At 43.2% G+C, this 21,830-nt stretch overlaps 3 protein-coding genes across 6 annotated transcripts in view; 2 read left to right on the top strand and 1 right to left on the bottom strand.

The window, feature by feature from the left end:
- Positions 1 to 218: 218 nt before the first annotated feature.
- gtf2f1 (general transcription factor IIF, polypeptide 1) lies at positions 219 to 6,979 on the top strand. Of its 4 annotated transcripts, none has more exons than XM_062531702.1 (14): positions 219 to 353; positions 595 to 644; positions 886 to 929; positions 1,336 to 1,408; positions 1,591 to 1,784; positions 2,000 to 2,170; positions 3,303 to 3,517; positions 4,239 to 4,383; positions 4,543 to 4,601; positions 4,954 to 5,085; positions 5,224 to 5,294; positions 5,678 to 5,816; positions 6,084 to 6,216; positions 6,422 to 6,979. In XM_062531702.1, exons 2-14 carry the CDS (start codon positions 633 to 635, stop codon positions 6,624 to 6,626), a joined length of 1,593 nt encoding a protein of 530 aa, XP_062387686.1. In that variant the 5' UTR covers positions 219 to 353; positions 595 to 632; the 3' UTR covers positions 6,627 to 6,979. The 4 variants fall into 4 exon arrangements, with proteins under 4 accessions (XP_062387686.1, XP_062387685.1, XP_062387684.1 ...); XM_062531701.1 differs by having other exon boundaries at positions 6,419 to 6,979; XM_062531700.1 differs by having other exon boundaries at positions 5,221 to 5,294.
- Positions 6,980 to 7,424: 445 nt separating this feature from the next.
- On the bottom strand, positions 7,425 to 9,288 carry alkbh7 (alkB homolog 7). The gene is made up of 4 exons (XM_062531078.1): positions 8,908 to 9,288; positions 8,407 to 8,580; positions 8,158 to 8,282; positions 7,425 to 7,839 (listed from the first exon to the last, which is right to left on the bottom strand). The coding sequence occupies exons 1-4, from the start codon at positions 9,199 to 9,201 to the stop codon at positions 7,719 to 7,721; spliced, it is 714 nt and encodes a 237-aa protein (XP_062387062.1). The 5' UTR covers positions 9,202 to 9,288; the 3' UTR covers positions 7,425 to 7,718.
- An 11,204-nt stretch (positions 9,289 to 20,492) lies between these two features.
- Positions 20,493 to 21,830, top strand: part of cacna1aa (calcium channel, voltage-dependent, P/Q type, alpha 1A subunit, a) — a 105,365-nt gene continuing 104,027 nt past the window's right edge. Inside the window, exon 1 of the mRNA XM_062530898.1 lies at positions 20,493 to 20,755. Within this exon, the coding sequence (XP_062386882.1) occupies positions 20,493 to 20,755 (263 nt within the window). The remainder of the gene's footprint in view (positions 20,756 to 21,830) is intronic.

The raw sequence follows: 21,830 nt of genomic DNA, 5'->3' as shown, positions 1-21,830 counted from the left end.
ATGATCTTTGAGAGTGCTTGATATATTAAAGTAGGCTAGGCTATTTTCGGTTCTTGATTTTAATCATAGACAGTAAAAGAATTCTGGATATTAGATTTGTCTAAAGTCAACAACACAAAACGATCTGAGATGCTGTGATTATGATAGGCCAATGAATATGCGAGTTGGTCTGATGTTTATTCTCCAGAACTGTTGGTGGCAGTAGTGCGCCCGTTTGTTGATTTTGCCATTGTTAGTAAAGAACAGACGAAGTCGTGAAATGTGTCTGAGTATTTTTTGCTGTTGTCCCGCGTCGGAGGTGATGTAGTGGTGCAGTTCAACCATATAACTTTTTTGCAACTTGTGAAGACAAGGTACATAATTTGCACTAATTATGCCACCGCAGAATTGAGTAATATTTAGTGTTTTAAAAATGGAGTGAATCCGGGCTCTTGCTAGCTGGTCTGGTTAGTCCCAACCAAAAATAATTATCGGGGACACTAGGCAGGCAGGTGGGATAACGATAGTTAGCTTATTTTAGTTATCCACATTGTTAAGCTAGACCTAAGTCTTTTTCATTGCATTAGCTTGAAACGTTCTATTTTCTCTCCAAAGCTGCTTTCTTTGCAGAAGACCCAGCGGAAACAAAGAATATGGCGTCCCTGGTAAGGCTACTTTCACGTTGTTTTGGATAATTTTTTGTGAGCTAATCAGTGTTTTTGAATGGGATGTTTCGTGACGGCTAACTAACACCTGTGTGCATTGAGCAAATGCTGTTAGCAAGCCGGCTTAACCCTAAATTGCTCTTAAGTACCTGATCTAGCTCTAGTCCTTGTCATTATTATTTATGGAAATGGGTAAGCCAAAGTGTCCTAATGTGTTTGGCTTGTGTTTTTGCGTATCTAGGGTGGAAGCAGTTCAGCTACAGAGTACACAGTACGAGTTCCAAAGTGAGTATCATTTTAGGGTTGTTTTGAAGTCTGTTTCTCCATCCACTTACCCGTTGTTGTCGATTTCAAAGATTTAGTTGACCGTGTATGGTTACAATAATGTCTTGCGTATAACCAGTTGCGATAAATGCTTCATTGCGCACTCTGCGCCTGTGTACCATCGTAGGCTACCATCATTTGTTGACATTATTATATTATATTATATTATATTATATTATATTATATTATAGCGGCATATATTATATTATATTATATTATTGCTGTGTAGCCTTTGCATGGAGACAGTGAGCAAACTGTGGTGGTTCATTCCATAGATGTGTTAAAATGTTTCTAAAGCATTGGGTTTTGGTTTGCTCCATAGCACTGCAGTTAATAACTGTTCTTTTTTAAAATTTGCATTAAACAGGAATACAAGCAAGAAGTACAACATTATGGCTTTCAATTCTGGTGACAAGGTGAACTGCTCCACCTGGACCCAGGTAAGATGAAGTCACCTCTAATTAGCCATGTTGCTACTCAAGAGTCTTGTTAGGGATGTGCTGTTTTCAGTTAGCAAAGGCACCCATAGCCATTACACAGATAATTTTTACAGACTGTCTCAGTCCTCCTAGTCTCACTCAGTTTGGTGTTTTTGCTCTCTGCTGGTGCCTGGGCTACACAGGCCCGCATGGAACGAGACATGAGCAACAGGCGGATGTACGCCGAGGATGAGAACCAGGAGGGAGCCGCTGGAAGCGAGTTTGGCAAGAAGCAGAGGGAGGAGGCTCGAAGGAAGAAGTACGGCATCGTCACGAAGGAGTTCCGCGTGGAGGACCAGCCCTGGATCCTCAAGGTCAATGGGAAAGCAGGTCGAAGGTAAGACCACTGTCTGGAACAGTTTAAATTTTCCGTCGGTTGACACCCAGTGAGTGTATGTCATCGACACTACTTGTATGTCGTCGACAGTACTTCACTGAACGTATCATGTAATTTCCTATGTTGTTCTGAGGTCACACTGTCAAAAACGGTCATGTTGTGTGTGTGTCTCATGTGACACAATGATCCCCTATCTCTCACCCACATCTCATTAGGTTCAAGGGCCAGAAGAAAGGAGGGGTGACTGAGAATGCCTCCTACTATATCTTCACCCAGTGCCCTGACGGAGCCTTTGAGGCCTTCCCCGTCAACGGCTGGTACAATTTCACCCCCCAGGCCAAGCACCGCACTCTGACGGCCGAGGAGGCAGAGGAGGAGTGGGGCAGGTGGGTCTGCCTCTGTAGGCCTTTTTTCACCGACAGAGAACCGGCTGCGTTCCCGTTCGCGAACCAACATTTGAACCGTTCGTCGCGTTTTAACCAAACAAAAGCCGGTTCGGAACGTGGCACGTTGGTTCGGAAGTTGAACCAAAAAATAGTTGTTTTTTCCTGCGAACCGGAGTGGGCGTGTCATTGCGTCTTTCAGAGAGTAGAAGGCTAAAAGCATGAGTTTTCCGTCCATATCAACTGTTGCCATAAGTAAACAAAACGATTCAACTAGCATTACACTGCAGACGCTGTTTCTGCCGTTTTAATGGGACAACTGGTCATATCATTCTCCCGTTTATGCATCTCATTAACTTTTGATTTTGCATGCACCACCCATTGTTGATGACACATCCTTGGTTCTGTTCAGAACTGGTGTAAATGCGGGCTGGTTCACTAGATAGCACCACGGTTCAAATAATTCTGAACGGCACCAGTTCAACACCAGGTTCGTTCTCGGTGAAAAAACGCCTTGTGTCTTGTCTAGATTGGACTGTAGGGTTGCAGTGTTATACCTGTATTGCGGTGTACAGTGGTATGAAAGTCCATGGTTATTATCACACCATGCACTTTTGCTTTATACTGGTTTTGGAGGATACATGCATTTGAATGGATATTAGGTGGCTGCCGAATGAGTCAGCATATCGATTTTTTACCCATCTTCTAGCACATCATTCTAAACCATCCCCATCCATTATAACATGCATCTAAGTTCCTGGCTAAATATGTGCTTTAAATACCGAAAATCTTGATATTTTCACGGACATGTTGTGAAAATTTCTTATCGTTGCAACCCTACTGGACTAAACAGTATTGGTGTGGGGATGGTGACAGCTGATTGCACTTATGATATCTACACTAGTTAGAATATACCAAGTCAGGAAGGTGTCTGTGTGTGCAGGATGATTGTGTATGTATGGTGGGTTTTGTTGGGTCTCTTTGCAGGACCTACGTCTGTCCATGGACATGGAATGAGTGGAGATGCATCAGCGAGAACACGGCCACCATATTTCAGTGTAGGGGAGAAGAACTTGATGAGCGAGCTTGAAGAAAATGTACTGACCGGTTAGGTGGGGAACTTCTCGTTTGGTAGGAGGAACAAGGTGGTGAACCACTTCAGCATCATGCTCCAGCGACGCCTCAGGGAGCAGGAGCGCGGCGAAGACGACGACGACGACGAGGAGGGCGGGAAAGGCGGCAAGAAGAAGAAGAAGAAGGGCGGCCGGGGAGGCAGCGACCTGCGCATCACCGACCTGGAGGACGACCTGGAGATGAGCAGCGACGAGAGCGGCAGCAGTGGTGGAGAAGGTGAGGGGGGAGATGGAGTGAAACTGCAGGAATCAGAGGGGTTGTAGGGGATAGCCTGGGAGAATGTGGGCGTTAAGGCCTCAGTGATGCCTCGTCAAAGACGAGGTGTGCGTAGCATAGCGTACAATTTATTCCAAAAGCAAAGCGCAAAAACAGGACAAACAGGAGAGAGTCAGTAGTCAGTGGTGTCGGGGTGTTGTAGCGATTGTAATGTGCTGTGTGCGTGTTGCTATGTTCAGTAAGCAGGCAGGCCTCTTGAGACTCTGATAAGGCACCTTAAAAGCCTGAGTATACCGCAGGTGTACCAGGTTAGCATTAAGGAGCCGGCTACGCCCACCTGTGCACCAGAACGGGGGAGACGTCCAAAACACAAACAGCAGGCCCAGAGCCATAGAAAGAGAATTGCGACACTCTTTGATGTTGCCTCCACACGATTAAAAGTAAAAAAAAAAACTGCGCTGAATCGTCGGAGGGTGGGATGTACTTTTGGATGCTGAAGGGTGTAATCCATTAACTCATTGACTACTGACCAAGATATTGGCTGTTAACAGTTCCAAAACTCCCATAATGCGGAAGTAGCCTGGAAAAAGCGCTGCCATTTTTTCCTATGGAGGTCTATGGGAGTGTCACCGCTCTGAGCAGGCCTATCAGGCTGTCACAATGGGCGAGTCTAGAAATGTAACCGCGGAGACTGAAAAGTACTAAATGGCCCTTTTCACAGATGGAGAGAGCAAGCCAAAGAAGAAGAAACCCAAGGGGAAGGGGAAGAAGAAGAAAAAGGGTGACGGTGACAAAAGTGCCAATGAGGACAGTGATGATGGTGACTTTGAAGGTTTAGAAGTCGACTACATATCAGATGAAACTAGGTATGGCCACTTGGAAAGATTTTTAAACTGAAATGTTGGTGATATGTATCCACAAGTTGTTTAAAACCTAATGTGTATAAAATTATGCAAATTCAGAAAGCTCCCTTAATGTTGGGATGAGAGTAAAATCTTGTGTTCAAACTCTCTTGCTCTCTGCAGTTCTGAAGAAGAGGAGCAAGAGAAGGCAAAGCCCAACAAAGGAGAGGACGTGCCTAAAGGTGCATTGTCCCACTTTTTTTGCTTTAAAGTGATTTGTGTGACTCACAGCAAGGTTATGGAAAAACACTCGTAAAGAAAGAATGATAAGTGCCTCAGAAAGGGGAGCGCATGCGTGTGTGTGTGTGTGTGTGTGTGTGTGTGTGTAAAACAATTTGACTTGTGTCACATATCCAAAACCATCATTTACACTTTCACCATTTTTATGGATTGTTGGAAAACAACACCTCCCATGCTTTCATTTTTTGTCTCGCCATGTGAACATTCATCTAGCTCAATGACTATTATACCATTTGTCATTCATGTGCAAATGACCACCCTCTCTAATGAAATTGTTGGGCGTCCACCACCTAGGTATTGACGAGATGTCTGAGAGTGAGGAAGAAAGTGAGGAGGAGAAACCGAATGAAGAGGAGACCAAAGAAGAGGAAGAGGAGGATGAAGGAAAGAAGACCCCTGTGCACATGGAGAAGAAAAAGAAGAAAGGTTTTGTCGAATTGTTGTTTCTCCACGTATATAATCGTACCCGTTGTGTATATGTTTGTACATGTGTATAACTGCACTCCAACCCCTTAAGAGATTCTCTGTGTGTGTGTGTGTGTTTGTTTGTTTGTGAATTAGCAGACAGCAGTGGAGAGTCGGACACCTCAGAAGACAGTGACATCGATGGAGAGGCCACCTCAGCTCTCTTTATGGTAGTGAGGGCGATCTATGCTGTGTGCTTGCAAAGCAAGCAGCAGGCACTCTTCATACAGAGCCAGTGGACCCCTGGCTCTGAGGTCTGAGGTCAAGAGAATGGGTTTTTAATCTAAGCAGTTCGAACCTTTCTGCTTAAAACACGTTAACTGTTGCTAAAAAAAAAAAAAAAATGAGAACACAGATCCTATATTCACACAGTGATTGAAATCACTCCGATTCAAACCTTTGACACTCATGACCAGAGTACTAAAACCTGCCAATGCTTACCAAGCTGCACATAACTTGTTTTACATAGAGTAACACACTCTCTAGATGAGAGCGTCACAAAAGTGTACGTGCTGCCTCTGAGTGTCTGCATGCTTTGCAATCCCACTCACAGAAGAAGCGCACCCCACCCAAACGTGGAGGCCGGGGCTCAGCTGGAAGCTCCAGGACAGGGAGTCGCCCCGGCACACCATCCATCGACAGCGCCTCCACCTCCAGCACGCTGAAGGCAGCCGCCAGCAAGCTGGAGCAAGGTTAGAGTGTGACGATGGCTCTGTAATGCAGACACATTAAGATGGGCGATGTAAACGTAAATCTGCAGTACTTAAGTTTTTCTTGCACTTCATCTTGCTTATATCTTGCTATTATCTCTTACTGTATGCAGGGCACTGTTGTTCAGCACTGTCTCAGGCTGTTTTATTTTTTCTCAGTGAAGTGGTTATGTGTGCTGTGCTATTCACCAATCAGAGCACACCTAAGAATAGAACTGGTTTAAGACTTATTCTGTGTCTTGCATACAGGAAAACGTCAAACAACAACGACCAGCGCAGAGACCCCAGCGGCCAAGAGGCTGAAGATGGACCCCTCCCCTCAAAGCCCCTCAGGAAAGAGTACTCCTCAGCCCTCGTCTGGGAAGTCCACGCCCAGCGCCAGGTACATACATCTGCAGTGTGTTTTGAACCCACTTACCGAAACTTCCAGTTTACACGATTTATTTCAGATACGTCTAGCTCTGTTGTGGATAAGGTCTCCAGGGTATTTTGGTCAGGGGAGTTAAATACGTTACAATACAAGGTGAAGTTTTAAAATGTGTACAATTTTCTTTTTCTCCCCTCATCCCCTCCCCCCTTTTCAGCAGTGATGTGCAGCTGACAGAAGATGCAGTGCGGCGGTATCTGATCCGCAAGCCCATGACCACCAAGGACCTGCTGAAGAAGTTCCAGACAAAGCGCACTGGACTCAGTAGCGACCAGACGGTCAATGTGCTCGCCCAGATCCTCAAGAAGCTCAACCCGGAGAGGAAGAACATCGGTGACAAGATGCATTTCTACCTTACCGAGTGAGGCCTTTGGAGAAGAGTGGCTTGCATGTGGAGAGACACAGCAGGGCCTCTGAAAAGCAGTGAATTGGGGGATTAGGTGAGGACTTCACACAGGACTGCCTTGGAGGGAACAAGAATGTTTAAAATATCACTGGAGCTTGATTATCCCAGGTTGACTTGGAGTTAGAACCCCACAAGGGGGTTAGTATTGCATTTTGAGATCGAAAATGATCTGAATTATACCAAGCTCGAATGAGCTGTGGTACATAGCCACTTAATGGAATTGCTGTTTTTTTTCTATTTGTGTACTTTTAAATAAATATATATGTTGTGAGCCAGTGTGCCAACCTGAATAAAACACACATGGTAATGTCATGTTAGTTACTCTTATTCAGCCTTTCTGGTCCATTTTCCAGATAGCAATACAAAGTAACTCACGCGACTTTGGGAATCTCTGGAACCATGAAGAATTGCATGAACTCAGAAACATTAATGATCTCTCAAAGATGAGTTGGCCCATTATAGAAACCCACCTGGGTATTGATGTTGACAATTTCTTACAAGTGGACTTAAATTAAGTGTTTTGCAGCATTCACCCTACATGACATTGGTTGAAGTTTCTGGACCTGGGGTGTATTTCCCAAACCCACAGTGTTTGTTGCAATGCAATCTCCCTTTTTTTCTCCCCCATTTTGGGAAATGCACCCCTGAGTGACACTGAGCTTGGTCTGGTGACAGCCAGGCTACCGCTCTGTCTTTTGAGTGGCTGCGGAGAGCACTGTAGAGGAAAACAGGAGCATAAACCAAGACACTCTTTCATATTATAGCTTTCTTTACTACTTAATATGTACATACATTGGATCATAAATTGTTGACAAAATGTCCTTAATTTATAGCACGTCTTCACAGAAGGGGAGGGGGTGGGGCTGACAGCTTTTAACTTTATAAGTGCTAAGCAGTCATAATAACCTTGATAGGCTACATTTCAAATATCTTGAGAGGGCGGTCCTCTTAAATGTAGGCTATACAGATATCTGCATTAGATCTAGAAAATAATTTAACACTCAGTTGTTTTAACAACTTCGTTAATGCACGCAAGCACGCAAGCCTGAATTCATTCTGGAAGATTCCGACAGATGACGGAAATACGCCGATGACGAGGGACTCGCCGTCCGTCGAAAAATGACTCTTCATCCTTCATGATCTCGTGTGTGAACTTGTACCTGGCCTCATTCCTGTAATGGAAAAAGGTAAAACTGTAGAGTAAGTAGCATAACTGTAGTTACAAACAATGTCTTTCAACACGAAAAATGACTGTACAAAATCAGTAGCCTATATTGCAGATAGTTTGATGTAGGCGCGCGCCAACTGGAATGTGACCACTGTAGTTCACGTCCAGATAGATTAATACACACCAGTTATGCATTTAAGTTGGTAAAAGGTGAAGGAAATTATTGTGTAGTTTACTAAAATGTCGAGAACAATAAGGTACATGATAGATAGCTGGATAAATAGCAGTGGCGTCGAATGAAATGGGCTTATTATCAATTTACCTGAGAATGTAAAGAGACCGTTGAGGCAGCAACAGATCTACCCAGTCAGTTTTCACTTCTTCGCGCACTAGTCGCATGACGCTGGCAGAGAGAAGGCTGATACCCGCAATTGTAGTGCCACAAAACTATAGTGTAACAGAGGAGAAAATGCAGGTTTTTTTTCTTGCACATGAAGTTTTAGAGGCCATGACAACTGCTGTATCAATCAATTCAAGCTAAACTCATGGAATATCATATGAGGCTATGTACCTTGACGCTATCGATGTGGGGTTTGATGAATCCGGCCTTATCCAGGTCTAGGACGTGCACAGGGCCAAGCAGCTGGCTATCCTGTGAGAATGCATGCGCTCGTAGCCGACGAATGACAGCCTCACAGGCAGCACCCCACTGGACACGCTCGGTTTCACGGAAACCGTGAATGGCCTTCGGCAGCATTAAGAGGAGAGGTCATTTCATCACGGATATCATAAACAATGAATATTAGGCTACACCACCAACAACAGCACTCCTATACAAACAAACATTTACATATCACCCTTACTGTTGTCTTAAATCATGCATGTTAATGCAATTTTCCATCTAGCTTCTAAATAAATATTGGTTTGTTTTGGTTAGGTCAATCAAAACTAGTGAAATAACATACTGCGCTGTGAAGTAAACACCATGCACATGCACATGCCATGGGCTACAGTTAACTAGGCCTAACGCTAATACAAACACTTGTTATGGCTAGCGGTCAGGACAACTTACATCATCCCAGTGATCAAACTCGTATCTCTTCTTTTTAAGCCCCGGTTCCAGTTCTTTCAGTAGCGCCTGCTCCTCTTCTTCGCTGATGAAGTCTACCTGAACTTCAACAAAGTCCCGCACGCTCTCAACAAGGTGAGGAGAAGAGCCGCATAACCATGCAGTACTTGTTTCACCTTTCGAGCCGTCTCTCAGCGGTCCTGACAGGTCAGGTACTGTGGAGAAATTAGAATGACATAGAGCTCTGACTTGTGCGCTTCTCTGTGCTTGCTTGACAAATCTAACAAGAAGCCTCATATCTTCGTTTCCCTGTGGCCTTCTATTGAAGTTATTGCTCAAATGTAAAATTCAACATTTCCTTCTGCACGCAGCCATATTGGATTTGAAAAGCATTGTGGGAAATGCTGTTTACAGTCAGACGTCAACAGTAACTGTTTTAAAGTTTGCTGCCACCTACTGACTGTATTTGTACTTACATCCTGCACTGACGGTAAAACCGCAATGGTGGCTATGATTTTAGACACTATCCAGGGCTGGACAAAATGTACATTTTTCATAATGTCAGGTCTTTCTCCAACCTGTGTGTAATTTCTTGTAAAGGCAGACTTATTCTCTATCTTTGCCTACTCAAAGCTATTCTATTTCTATTCACACACACACACACACACACACACACACACACACACACACACACACACACACACACACACATGCACGCACACGCACACACAGCCTGAACTCTTATTGGCAGGCCCTCCTTATCAATTAGCTAAACTGACTTTAATGACTGTAATTCCCTCTAAGTGTCGGTGAACAACAGCACAGACAAGTGTTGTGGTGTTGTGGCTGTGGTGTGGACCAAACAGCAGCCCATGTCTGATTTACATGCGGTGGCTTGGCTTAGCTTTGCCGTGCTGCACTGCTGAGCAGTCAGCAGATCTGCATGGCACTAGGGATTAGCCCCAGAGGCACACAGTGGAGGGGAGAATGACAGTGGTTGACAATGCTACCAGTGCCACTTGCTTACAGTGGATTCTTGACCACTTATACATTTATTCATGTAGCTGACACACTTTTATCCAAAGCAACTTACAAGTGAAGGATGCCATTTCAGTTACAGTGCAGCAAGAGAGCTTAAAGCAGCAATATATTTATGTAAAATGCATGTAGGCTACATATTTATGTAAGATGCAAGAGGTTGGTATAGCGCATGTGTTAAGTAGAAACCATTGTTCAAGAGAGATAGAAAATAAACAGTGCATGCTATAAATTGGAATTAGGCATGTTTAAAGGTGTCTAGGAGAGGAGTTGATCTAGGAAGAGCTGGGTCTTAAAGGGATTCTTGAAGATACAGTAGATGACCACCAGTGCAAGGTTAAACCAGTGTGTGTTTCACTCTGGAAGGTTCAACGAGTTATTTGACTTTGAGTGGAAAAGCTGTAATGACAGCGTCAGTGCAGATGAAACATTTGCTTGTCAAATATTAACATATGCTAGCCTGCTAGATTTCTAGGCTAAACACTTGTAGTCTAGCCAGTCTGCTCCGCATTAACTCAGAGTCAGACCCTCTTTCAGAAGATTCCTGATTGATTATTTTGTATATTTTTATCTCACTAACTAGGCCAAGATCTGTGTCTTGTGTATTTTTATGTGTCATCAATATGTATCAAGAAAAACATTTGACACAGTCTTGACATGACAGGTGAAAGCAATATCCTTCTATAAATGCTGTGTGTTTTTGTTGTGGTTTTAACAGCAGTAACAGTAGATAGGGCGGTCATTTATTGTGTCTTGTCCTTTTTTTGCCGTTTTCATAGTAGAATCCAAATGGAAGAAATACACAGTGTAATGTTCTCCCATTTCTTCTAAACAACTGATATTGCCTGGAAGGGTTTCAGAAAAATGTACTCTGACGACCTCTGAATAATTTGTCACAATAGTCTCACGTCAGTTCACATACAGCTGTATCTGCTATCGAAAAATAAAAAGAAGAGAGATGAAGAAAACAGGCTGGAAACTTCACAAATGTTTATCACAATGTGGTGTTTGTGGTGTGCTCTACTGCTAAGCATTTGTGTTCATCAGGCTGGGGAGTTCTGTAACGTTACGTGACAGTAATATCTGTGGCAGACATAGGTAACCAGATAAGGACAGCCAGGGAATTCCTCTTCCTCTGAAACCCTTTAACCCCTTCAAATGTAAGCAGAGTGCAGTGCTCATTTCAGTCAATACATTGATCCCATTGAAAAAGAATAGGATGTTCATGAAAATAATCACTATTGTGAAATTGACCCAGGCAATTGTCCCCTGTGTCTATCTATGTACTGTGCTTATGCACATAAACGGCAAATAATTGTAGTACGTGTGCCTAGTTTTAGATGTCTCTCTGATATCCTTTTATCACTAGCTTACCTGCTGAAAATTGGTCACTCTAGTCCAGTCAATCCAGTGTTCATGAACATTATGTTATTGTTTGAAACTCAGTGAACTCCAGGAGTGTCACACACTTGAATGATATGATATACTGTACCTTCCTGTTTTTCTGATGAATTTGTTAGATTGAAAATACAGCATGTTCTCTCTTTGTGTGTAAACATATGAGCTTTTTTTTCCACTTTCAGATGAAGATACCTTGGAGCACAATTTGAACCTAGTTGAACCACTAGGTGTCGCTGGAGAGTAATTGCGGACTGCTGACATAACCACTACAAACCAGCTGCTTTTCAAGTAAGAGCTATGTCTTGTACTGTCAAATAGAGGCATACTCAGGTGTACCACTGGGAATTCCTAACAATTACATTTATCAATGAAAATTTTAATATCCCATGAGTCCTAAGCCAAGAGAATACAGTTTTCACTATCTGCCTTGTAGAACACTGCATTTCACATTTTCAAGGTTAAGTGACATCATTCTCTTCCTGGGCAGAAAGGAGAAGCGAGGCTTTGGTTTTATACATGCTCTTAGTATAGTGCTCGTATTGATTTGAAATGCCTCTTGTATTCAATTTCCTTGAGATCCTCACATAAGAAAAAGCCGTTATTTATGAATATGCTAATCATACATCAGCTTGAAAAACAGGGCAGCAATAACACAAGGCTGATATTAGGACACACACTACTACACTGCTATGTTTCTTTTGTTTGACACAGACGAGCTCTGTGAATCTGTTTAGATAATCATTAATTTCAAGTCTCTATTACTTATGTACTGTATACATGCCAGGGATGCACAAATATTTACGGCTTAACAACATTAATATTGGCTTCATGTTAGACCTCTATGTCATCTCGCTGTAACGTTGCAATGTGCCAGTGACCTTGGAGCCGTTAAGGTCACAGCGGCGTTTATCAAGTATAGCACAGCATCCCATTCATCAGATCATAGTTGTCCACCTTTTCTCAATGGGCGTTGTGACTGACAGGTTTAGGAGTCCTCAACACAGGAAATCGTTAGCAGACCAGCAGCTTAGAGCACTGTCCAAGAGGCTATGATTCACCATATTGATTCAAATGCGTATTTAGTGCGTCTACAGTGCAATCCACCACTTTATGTTTGAGACCGATGCGTCGTTAAAATTGCTATTTAAAGAAGCAATGGATAAAGGAAAGGAATAAAATAACTCAGTGTGTGTGTGTGTGTGTGTGTGTGTGTGTAGACATAACAAGAGAGAGACAATACAGTACATATCATTATGCCATCTCTCTAGTGTGGCCGAGTATCATCAAGTGTTTCAGTATACTGTAGGTTCGTTGTTAAGTAAAAACAGAAACATATGACATAACTGACCAAGCAGTGGTTCTAGTCTGACTAGTTATGACATTAACAGACATTGTAGAATGACAAAAAGGGACATTGTTGTGGAGCAACCCAAACCTACAGTGCTAGTTGATTGTATTGCACACCCTGTAACGGATATCACAATTGCTCTTTGGTATGAATGCCTCACCATTGCTTCAGAATTGCTTTGCATCTGAAGTTTCCACTCGGTCTCAACTAAATGTTCTGATTGGGATGGATTAATTCATACTTTGTTTCATAGTTTACTAACAATTTGTCTGAAGAGGTGCTCTAGCCCTGTGTCAATCACCCCCACTAACACAATTTGTCTGAAGAGGTGCTTTAGCCCTGTGTCAATCACCCCCACTAACATTAACACCATTATGTCTTAAGAATTTGACTCACTAATTAACAGTAATGTAGTTGCATTGAAAATGGAAATGTATTGGTCTCAGAAGTTGTGCAGGACAGCTCTAAGATGTGTCCTTCATGTAATCTTGTGTGTAATTCATTATGTGAAATTATTCATACGAAGAGAGCTTACAGAAGCCACAAGAACTGTTGAAATAATCATTCATATTATAGTTAATTTAGTTGAATTGTAAATATAAATAAAATATAATCCCATCATAAATGTAAGGCAATGGCTGAGCACTGTCTACACTTCAACTATGTATGTATTATAATCTTATTGACAATTAACATTATTACAATTAATGCAAAATTCTAAGAAAATATGATTTAGTTTAAACATGCTGTGTACTGTCCATAGTACACAGACACTCACACAAGCACATATTAATGTGCGCGCAAACACACACACACACACACACACACACACATACACACACACACACACACACACACACACACACGACTTACAGCTGTGCAGGAGTTAACCTAGGCACAGAAAGGTTAAGTCGAGAGCAGAGCAGGCAGCCCTATGTGCTTGGGGTTAATGAATAATTCAGCCTTATGAATCATTGAGATACACAGCCACTGCTAGACGGAACATGGTTGCACAGTCTTATTCTTTGAGTTCTTTCTAACCTCAGACTTGTGTATGCTTTACACTCACACATATATGAAGGGTAGGAAGTGCAAGACTAGCATGCACATGCTATCCACATACTTGCATGCATGTGCAGTTACATTGTTCATCCATGGAGTACATTTTGAATTACTGCATTTGCTACCACCAAGGCTTCTAGCATCATGGTGGAGCGATATTGCAAAGTGTATGTAGAGTCCACATACCTTGAAGTGATATTTTTCTGTTTAGCTCAAAAGAACACAATGAAAAGAGGGGAAAAATGAGAGAGTGAGATAAGGTGTATGATCATGTAACTGAAGGAAAGAATAGAACGAGACGAGACAGGGGGAACTCGACTCGACTCGAGGAGACGCATTTTAACTCTTCTCTTCCAACGGGGGGCTAAAAGTCTCTCTCGGCGACAGCTGGTGGACGGGGCGCGTCAGGAGGGCTGCCTCCCCTGTAAGCCGTGTCTGCTCTGCTTGCTATGCGCTGCTGCTGCTGCAGTGGCAGTGGCAGTGGCGGTGGCGGCGGTGGCGGTGGCTGCTGCTCTGTCAGATTAGAGCGGGGAACTTTAATGAGCACGAGCCCTCCCTGTGGTGGAGAGAGATGGGGTCTGCTCTCCTGGGGCGCTTCTCTTGTGATCCCCAGCTGCGTGACAACGCCATCGCTCCATGTCCGCAGTAGAGAGTGGAACCTTGGAGCGAAGCACGTGGTGAAAGCACTAGGCTACATTCCGACTTTATCACATGGATACTTATGAACATAGGTGTATGCGTATACACATGAACACATAATATAATGCATAATATGTATGTATGTGATATGCAAGCACATGTGTTGGTCTACTGTGCACAGCTACTCCCTGTATTTTAAGGACAGAACTTACATAAGCCTGCATACTGTATATGGGGTTTTATCAGACCGGATGGCCATTTTCAGCTGTCCTTACCTTTACTCACAAAGGCCTTCATCCCTTCTTCATCTCTTATCTCTTAACTGGGAGTATGAAATGAGATCGTCCCCTTCTCCCACATACTGTAATATCATGGGAATGACGGCTTCGTCTTAGTTTAGTATGGCAGCTGAAGACAAAATTGACCTCTCTTAATACAGTGCACACACTTGTGTATAAAGACACACACACACACACACACACACACACACACACACACACACACAGACAAAAAGCAAAAGGACCTTCACACCATATAATGACTGCAGTTGCCTGCAGTGCACCCTGCTGTTTCTAGTGTAGTGGAATCACAATCTCTTGGTTTGTTGTTTATATCAGGGCCAGATTAATAGTGGGGCAGCAGGGTCTGAAAAGTGGGTCCGTAATGATACACTTTTTTCTCAAATTCAGCAAATTCATCCTCATGACCTACAAAAGAAATGATTTCTGTACTGTTCTGGTTCCATAAGTTGGACAAAACAGTGTCTCAGACCAAACCATGATACAGTTTCACATCTTCCCTATGTAGCACAGTGTCATTAGATTAGATGACGATAAATCTGAGATTATGCAGGCTTGGAAGGCCCTGTTTGTCAGTGAAGCACAGTTCACACTGTATTCCTAACCTTAATTTATTGTGGTATCATTTGTATATGTTTCTCATTTAATTAAATGTTTAGTTTAACCATGCATATGTTCTATTAGGATGTGGTCCCTGCATTCTTCTTTCTTCCTTAAGCCTCCCTCTGTGGACATTTCCAGAGTGAGAAGAATGCATGCTGTAGGGTGTCTGATTGTCCTCACCCCAGGGACACAAACATAGCCTACTGTAGGTCATTGGAAGGTTAAAGGGTTTTGTAATATCCTTATCTCTGTTAATACTAACTGTTTGGATGGATCTTTGATCATAACAAGCCACATACAGCGCCCTCCACAATTATTGGCACCCCTGGTTAAGATGTGTTCTTTAGCTTCTGATAAATTCATTTTTTTTCCAAATAATATAGGACCACAATGAAAAAAAGCGTAAAATCCAACCTTTAATACAAGTGCATTCATTTAGAAGGAAAAAAATCCCACATTAAGAAATAATTATTTTACCTCAAATCATGTGTGCCACAATTATTGGCACCCCTGATGTAAATGCTTTGTACAACCCCCTTTTGCTAATAAAACAGCACCTAATCTTGTCTTATAATGTTTCACAAGATTAGAGAAAACAGAAAGAGGGATCTTCGACCATTCCTCTTTGCACAAAATCTCCAAATCATCCAACGACCTGGGTTCTCTCCTCTGCACTCTCCTCTTCAACTCACCACACAGGTTTTCAATGGGGTTGAGGTCTGGGAACTGAGATGGCCATGGTAGGAGCTTGATACGGTGTCTGGTGAACCATTTCTGTGTAGACTTGGCCATATGTTTAGGGTCATTATCTTGTTGAAAGACCCAGTGACGATCCATCTTCAGCTTTCGGGCAGAGGCCACCAGATTTTGATTTAAAATGTCCTGGTATTTCAAAGCATTCATGATGCCATGCACCCTAACAAGGTTCCCAGGCCCTTTGGAAGAAAAACAGGCCCACAGCATCACCGATCCTCCCCCATACTTCACAGTGGGCATGAGGTGCTGTTCTGCATACTCATCTTTTTGTTACGCCAGACCCACTTAGAGTGTTTGTTGCCAAAAAGCTCTAACTTTGTCTCATCTGACCAAAGCACACGGTCCCAGTTGAAGGCCAGTACCGCTCCAGACGTTTGTGCTTATGATTTTGAGTGAGAAAGGTTGTTTTCCCTGCATGCCTCCCAAACAACTTGTTGGCATGTAGATAGTGCCTGATGGTTGTTTTGGAGACTTTGTGACCCCAAGATGCAACCATTTGATGCAATTCTGTAACAGTGAGTTTTGGAGATTTTTTTATTTCTCTTACCATCCTCCTCACTGTGCGTGGTGGCAAAATAAACATGCGTCCTCTTCCAGGCTTGTTTACCACTGTTCCAGTTGTTTTAAACTTCTTAATGATTCCTCTGACCATAGATATGGGCAGGTGTGCGACTGGCTATTTTCTTATAGCCATTGCCTTACTTGTGAAGGTCGACACACATCTGCCTTACTTGAACAGTGTGTTCCTTTGTCTTTCTCATGTTGAAGAGAAATGGCCTCTGTGTCACGTCATATTGATAGCCCAGGGAAACAGGGATGTTAAGAATTACTAATTAAATGTTCCTACATACTCTGATTGACTTCGTAAACTACTGTAGAAATGACAGAAATGACAGAAATACTTTAATTACATTTATTTCCTAGGAATTGTTAGGGGTGCCAATAATTGTGGAACAGGTGATTTTATGAAGAATAATTATTTCTTAATGTGGGATTTTTTTTCTTCTAAATAAATGCACTTGTATTAAAGGTTGGATTTTACGCTTATTTTTCATTGTGGTCCTATATTATTTGGAAAAAAAATGAATTTATTAGAAGCTAAAGAACACATCTTAACCAGGGGTGCCAATAATTGTGGAGGGCGCTGTAGGTGTGGGCTTGGGTAACTTGACATTTCATGTGGGTAACACATCTCCAGTGCCATGAATAAAGCTGCAGTCTCACACTTGTCTTGAATTAATTTTGACCACATTATCATGGTGGTTGTGAAATGGTATTCCTTTTCCTAGATGGCCTGAAATATTTTTGAGGGGGTCTTTGAGGGGAAGTGCAACGTCAAAGTCCTTTTTGTTCTCAATATGACAATTGATTTAGGGCATTTTATGAGATTTGTCTCTTACGTCATCTAGAATTGTGCCCACATGCAGGCTGCATGCAGTATTCAATTCCAACCTGTTCTGTATGTTATTTGATGGAGGGCCCTGTGCCTAAACAACAATGTTGTATGGTCAGTGAAGGGTAAGCTAGGTTACATACGAAATGTAGCTTAAATTAAGTTGAACTGTTGTTCTGCAGCAACTCGAGCTGGGTAAAACAGATTGTAGCCTATTCGTTATTTCGCACCGCCAGTACTCGTGACCTCGAGAATCACCGTTTTTGTCCTTTAAAGTAGCACATAGAGTAGCTTGTAGGTTAGCTCACTAGATATTGCACATCACAGTGTATTGTGCAGCATCGTTCTTTCAGATCAAATGAAATTAATAACCAACCGTACACGTCAGACTAACTTCAGCACCACGGACAGCTCCATCTAGGTTACTCATAGTGTCAGGTGCTTTTCTTTTCTTTTTCAAAACTTCGTCCAACGCTGTTCCTTTTTGGAGAAACTCCCCAACAATTTAGGTTGGCTAATTGACATTAAATTTGACCCATTCTACTGCACGCAACAAACTCCTAACAGAGCACAGTGTTTTCAGTGTGAGATGCGGTCTGTCACCCTGGGCGCAGACATTCTCGCTTCAGCAGGCATGTTGGTTCACACACCAACTCTGCTTGTGTGCAAACCCATATCCACCAGCCATCTTTGCCTGACGCTAAATGCTTTGCATGCGGTTGACCAGGCGTGGAGTGACCCAGACTGTAAATAGATGACTCTTTAGCAGGCTGCTGGCTAAATCAACATAGTGTATTTCTTTGGACATAAATTACCACGCCATTTTTCTTGTTCACGTTTTTACTTTGAGATTATCTCTTGGAAGAGATCGGCTATCTCAAAATAACAAATACATGCAATAGTGCTTCCGTGACCTCTGACTGCAGAATTCAGCCCCAGAGTAGATTCGTTTTTTTTTTTTTTTTTTTTTTGAATATTTGTAAGTTTGTTTCAAGTTATCTTCGCGTTCCGGTCCCACAGTCACCCGTCGAAGCGGCTCACCTGCCCTGTAATTGTGAGCGTGATCAAACAATTCAATTATCACAGTTAAATGGGGGCAAGGGAAAAAAGAAGAAGGCAAGCATCAGCCCAGAGCACCCTTGGGGAGATGTACGGCAGTTCTCTTCCTGTGAAAGCCTTCCATTCATTCATTGCCAAATGTCGACTGCTAAGAATAGCCAGTAGCCTCTGTTTAGAGACGCTATGCTCTCGCCCTCTGCTTTGATTCCCCCGAGACGCGCTTCCACGCTCGCGCGTGTACAGCTGCCCAATAAGCACGCAAAGACAGTTTGGTGCAACAAAAAAATCATACACCTGACAGTGATATGTCAGTATTCGGAGAGTGGACAGTTAATAAACCCCACCCAACTTATCTCTCGTCTCGGCTGCATTCAGCTTAGTTTTCTTTAACACACCCAGAATTCCAGGCAAGGGGAGGGAAAAAAAAACATCTGATGACCGTGACGGTATTTGGCTATCATCAGAGGAGACAGAATAGGCTCACAGTAGCAGAGGACGTTAAAACGCTTATGCTCTGGAGTTGGACGGCAGTAGTGGATAAGCGAATCAATGCGAAGCTCTTCGTGCGTCATGTGCTGCAAGTGTTGGCCAGAGATTTTGGGGAAGGCGCTCTAGCTGCATTAAATTGATCAGTTGCTCATTATACCTCAACCTGCCAGCTGACCGGACCCCCGACGCCCCTGCCCTCCAATTTTGATTCGTAGACAGATCCTCCACGCGAAAGTCCCCCATACCACACCAACCCGCCTCTTCTTCCACATCAGCCACCTCTTTCTGTCCCTTGGGGCGCTGGACAGAGAGTAACGAGAGCCAGGGAAAGCAAAGCAACGCAAGGAGGGAGAAGAGACTGGACGCAGGTTCTTTTTTTCCCCCTCACAATCAAGCGGGATGAGTCCCCGAGGCGGAGGAGGATGAGGTGCGAGGCTCCAGCGACTGTCCATAGCTCGGTGGCGGAGAACACGGGAGACCACCAAAAACTGGAGCTGTCTTCGTTGTCATACTCTGAGGATTGATGATGCTACTTTCAATGTCCGTACGTACCTCCGTTGGATTTTACCTAGCATGGATTGCTTTACCAGCAGAGGAGTGCAGATGATGGCTGTGGCGGAGAGGATGCCGTCTAATATATGAAAAAAGAGATAATTACAGCTGCAGAGCATTAACAAATATTTTATTATTATAATTCTTTAGAGAATGAATAACGACGAGAGTGATGAAATATTAACAAATGCCACATGCAATTGTCACTCGAGAAGCTCGGTCGTCTGAATGTGAGAGGAAAGCTTGCGAAAGGTGGCGGAAGGTAGTATCCACACTGTACCAAACATTGCGGATGTTACAAAAATAAATAAATAATATTTCCCTTCTTCTTTTAATATCAGTAACATCAGCTGCTGTAGCCATTACACTTAAATGAAAAGACATGCTAAATGTAACGAACAATAGCGATTCAAATTCAATTATTTTTTTACTCAGCCATTATGGTAGCACTAATGTGTTCATGAGAGTAATCATATGAATAGCTAAGGAAAGCCTCAGAGATGTATGACCAGGCAAACGCTTTGGGAGACATTTAGGACTCCGTGAAAATGGAATCTCGGGAGCTCATTAAACCATTCTTGTTAATGCACTAATTCTTCATCGGAATATGTTGTTCTTGATAGCTGACTTAAGCACCAAGTGAAGGACAAGCGCTCTGCATTTGGAGGTGGGCAGCAAGAGCATAAGCCATTCAACCGAAACCGCACGTTTTCCCCCCCTCTTCCACGCATTTTTCACACCTCCACTTCCCCATAAATACAACCATCGATCCGCTATTAATGGGCTTGTGTTCTCAGACCAACCGTCTCTGATGTGACACCGTGAGAGTACAATACAGTTATACACGTATGAAGTCTTGAAGCAGATGGGATGTAATGTGGTGTGGTCGCGTTGAATATTCGCCTTCTTCTCTGCTGCTTCGTAAAGACTGGCCTTTGGTGTCGATAGAATGGCTCGGTTCGAAAATGAAGTACCGTCCAGGTATGGTGGAGGACCTGGCCCAGGGGGGCCCGGTCGCGGCGGCAGTAGACAAGGTGGCCCGCCGGGAGCTCAAAGGGTGTACAAGCAGTCCATGGCCCAGCGAGCCAGAACTATGGCCCTGTACAATCCAATACCGGTTCGACAGAACTGCTTCACTGTCAACCGTTCCCTCTTCATCTTCAGCGAGGACAACTTTGTGAGAAAATACGCCAAAAAGATCACCGAATGGCCATATCCTTTTAATGCCCTAACCATTACAAGTCTGTCCCCTGGAGTGAAGGTACAGTTGGTGTATGCCCAAATACATACAATCAAGGTGTTTTTTTACATAACATAAGCATTCGAGGCCAATAACGGCTACAATTGTTCAGCATTTTTCCCAGTGAATTTGGTCAGTCAGTCTGTTAATATGTCGAGGATGCACATGTATGTTTCTTAGGACAGGTTAAATCTTAAAATGTATTGTTCAATATTATTATTGTTGTTATTATTATTATTGTCGTGTTGTTTTGAGTATAATGCTTATGCTATAACTGTTAAATGATTCTAATGCATGATGTGTGACATGAGGGCCTGGAGACTGGCGCTTCCAAAGATTTGGCGTGGAAGCGGCGTGGCGGCGCTGAACTGGCGATTGCTGATGTCAGCAATGTGCAGTTTGGGCTCAGCGTCACACGAAACTCAAAAACGAAGTGGGGTGGGCATATACGTGTGTGTTGGGGTTGGGGAGGGGGGCATGGGGTACGCAGCCATTTCCCTTTTTCCAAGGGCTTCAGGAGAATGAGGGACAGTGTGTGCCAGGTCCCTCCTCTTTCACGTATTCCGCGCTACCGTTTTAAAGGGCACAAGAACCATTTGACATTATAGAAGGTTGTTCTTCTGGTACTTATGGTAAAACAGTGAGACTTCACTTTTAGCATGTCTTTAGCAGAGCATGAATGTGCTTCAGGAACCTGTCATCTGAGTATGTCTGATGTCTGACTGGGAGGCAGCCAGTGGTGTGGTTGTGTGTCTCTGTTGTGTCTACAATACTTTCCTGTAGAGAACTTCAGGGAGTAATGGTTTGCATAATGTCGCCTATGATAGGCTGCTCATGAGCAGCTCTGTAGCAAGAGCTAAGGGGATTGAAGGAATGTGAGGGATTGCCATTGTTATGTTGTGCGGCGCTTTACTATAGCTGTCCGTAAATACGCCATACCCTAATGCAATAAGCAGCGCTTGTTTGATAGTCTTTGCCCACTGCAATGCTATGTTTCAGTGTTAAACCTGGCAGTGCATCAGCACAGTCAAAATCATCCAGGGCATT

The sequence above is a fragment of the Sardina pilchardus genome, chromosome 3, assembly GCF_963854185.1.
Source record: "Sardina pilchardus chromosome 3, fSarPil1.1, whole genome shotgun sequence".
Taxonomy (NCBI): Eukaryota; Metazoa; Chordata; class Actinopteri; order Clupeiformes; family Clupeidae; genus Sardina; species Sardina pilchardus.
Note: the sequence above shows the minus strand (reverse complement) of the source record. Positions and strands in the feature narration are given on the sequence as shown.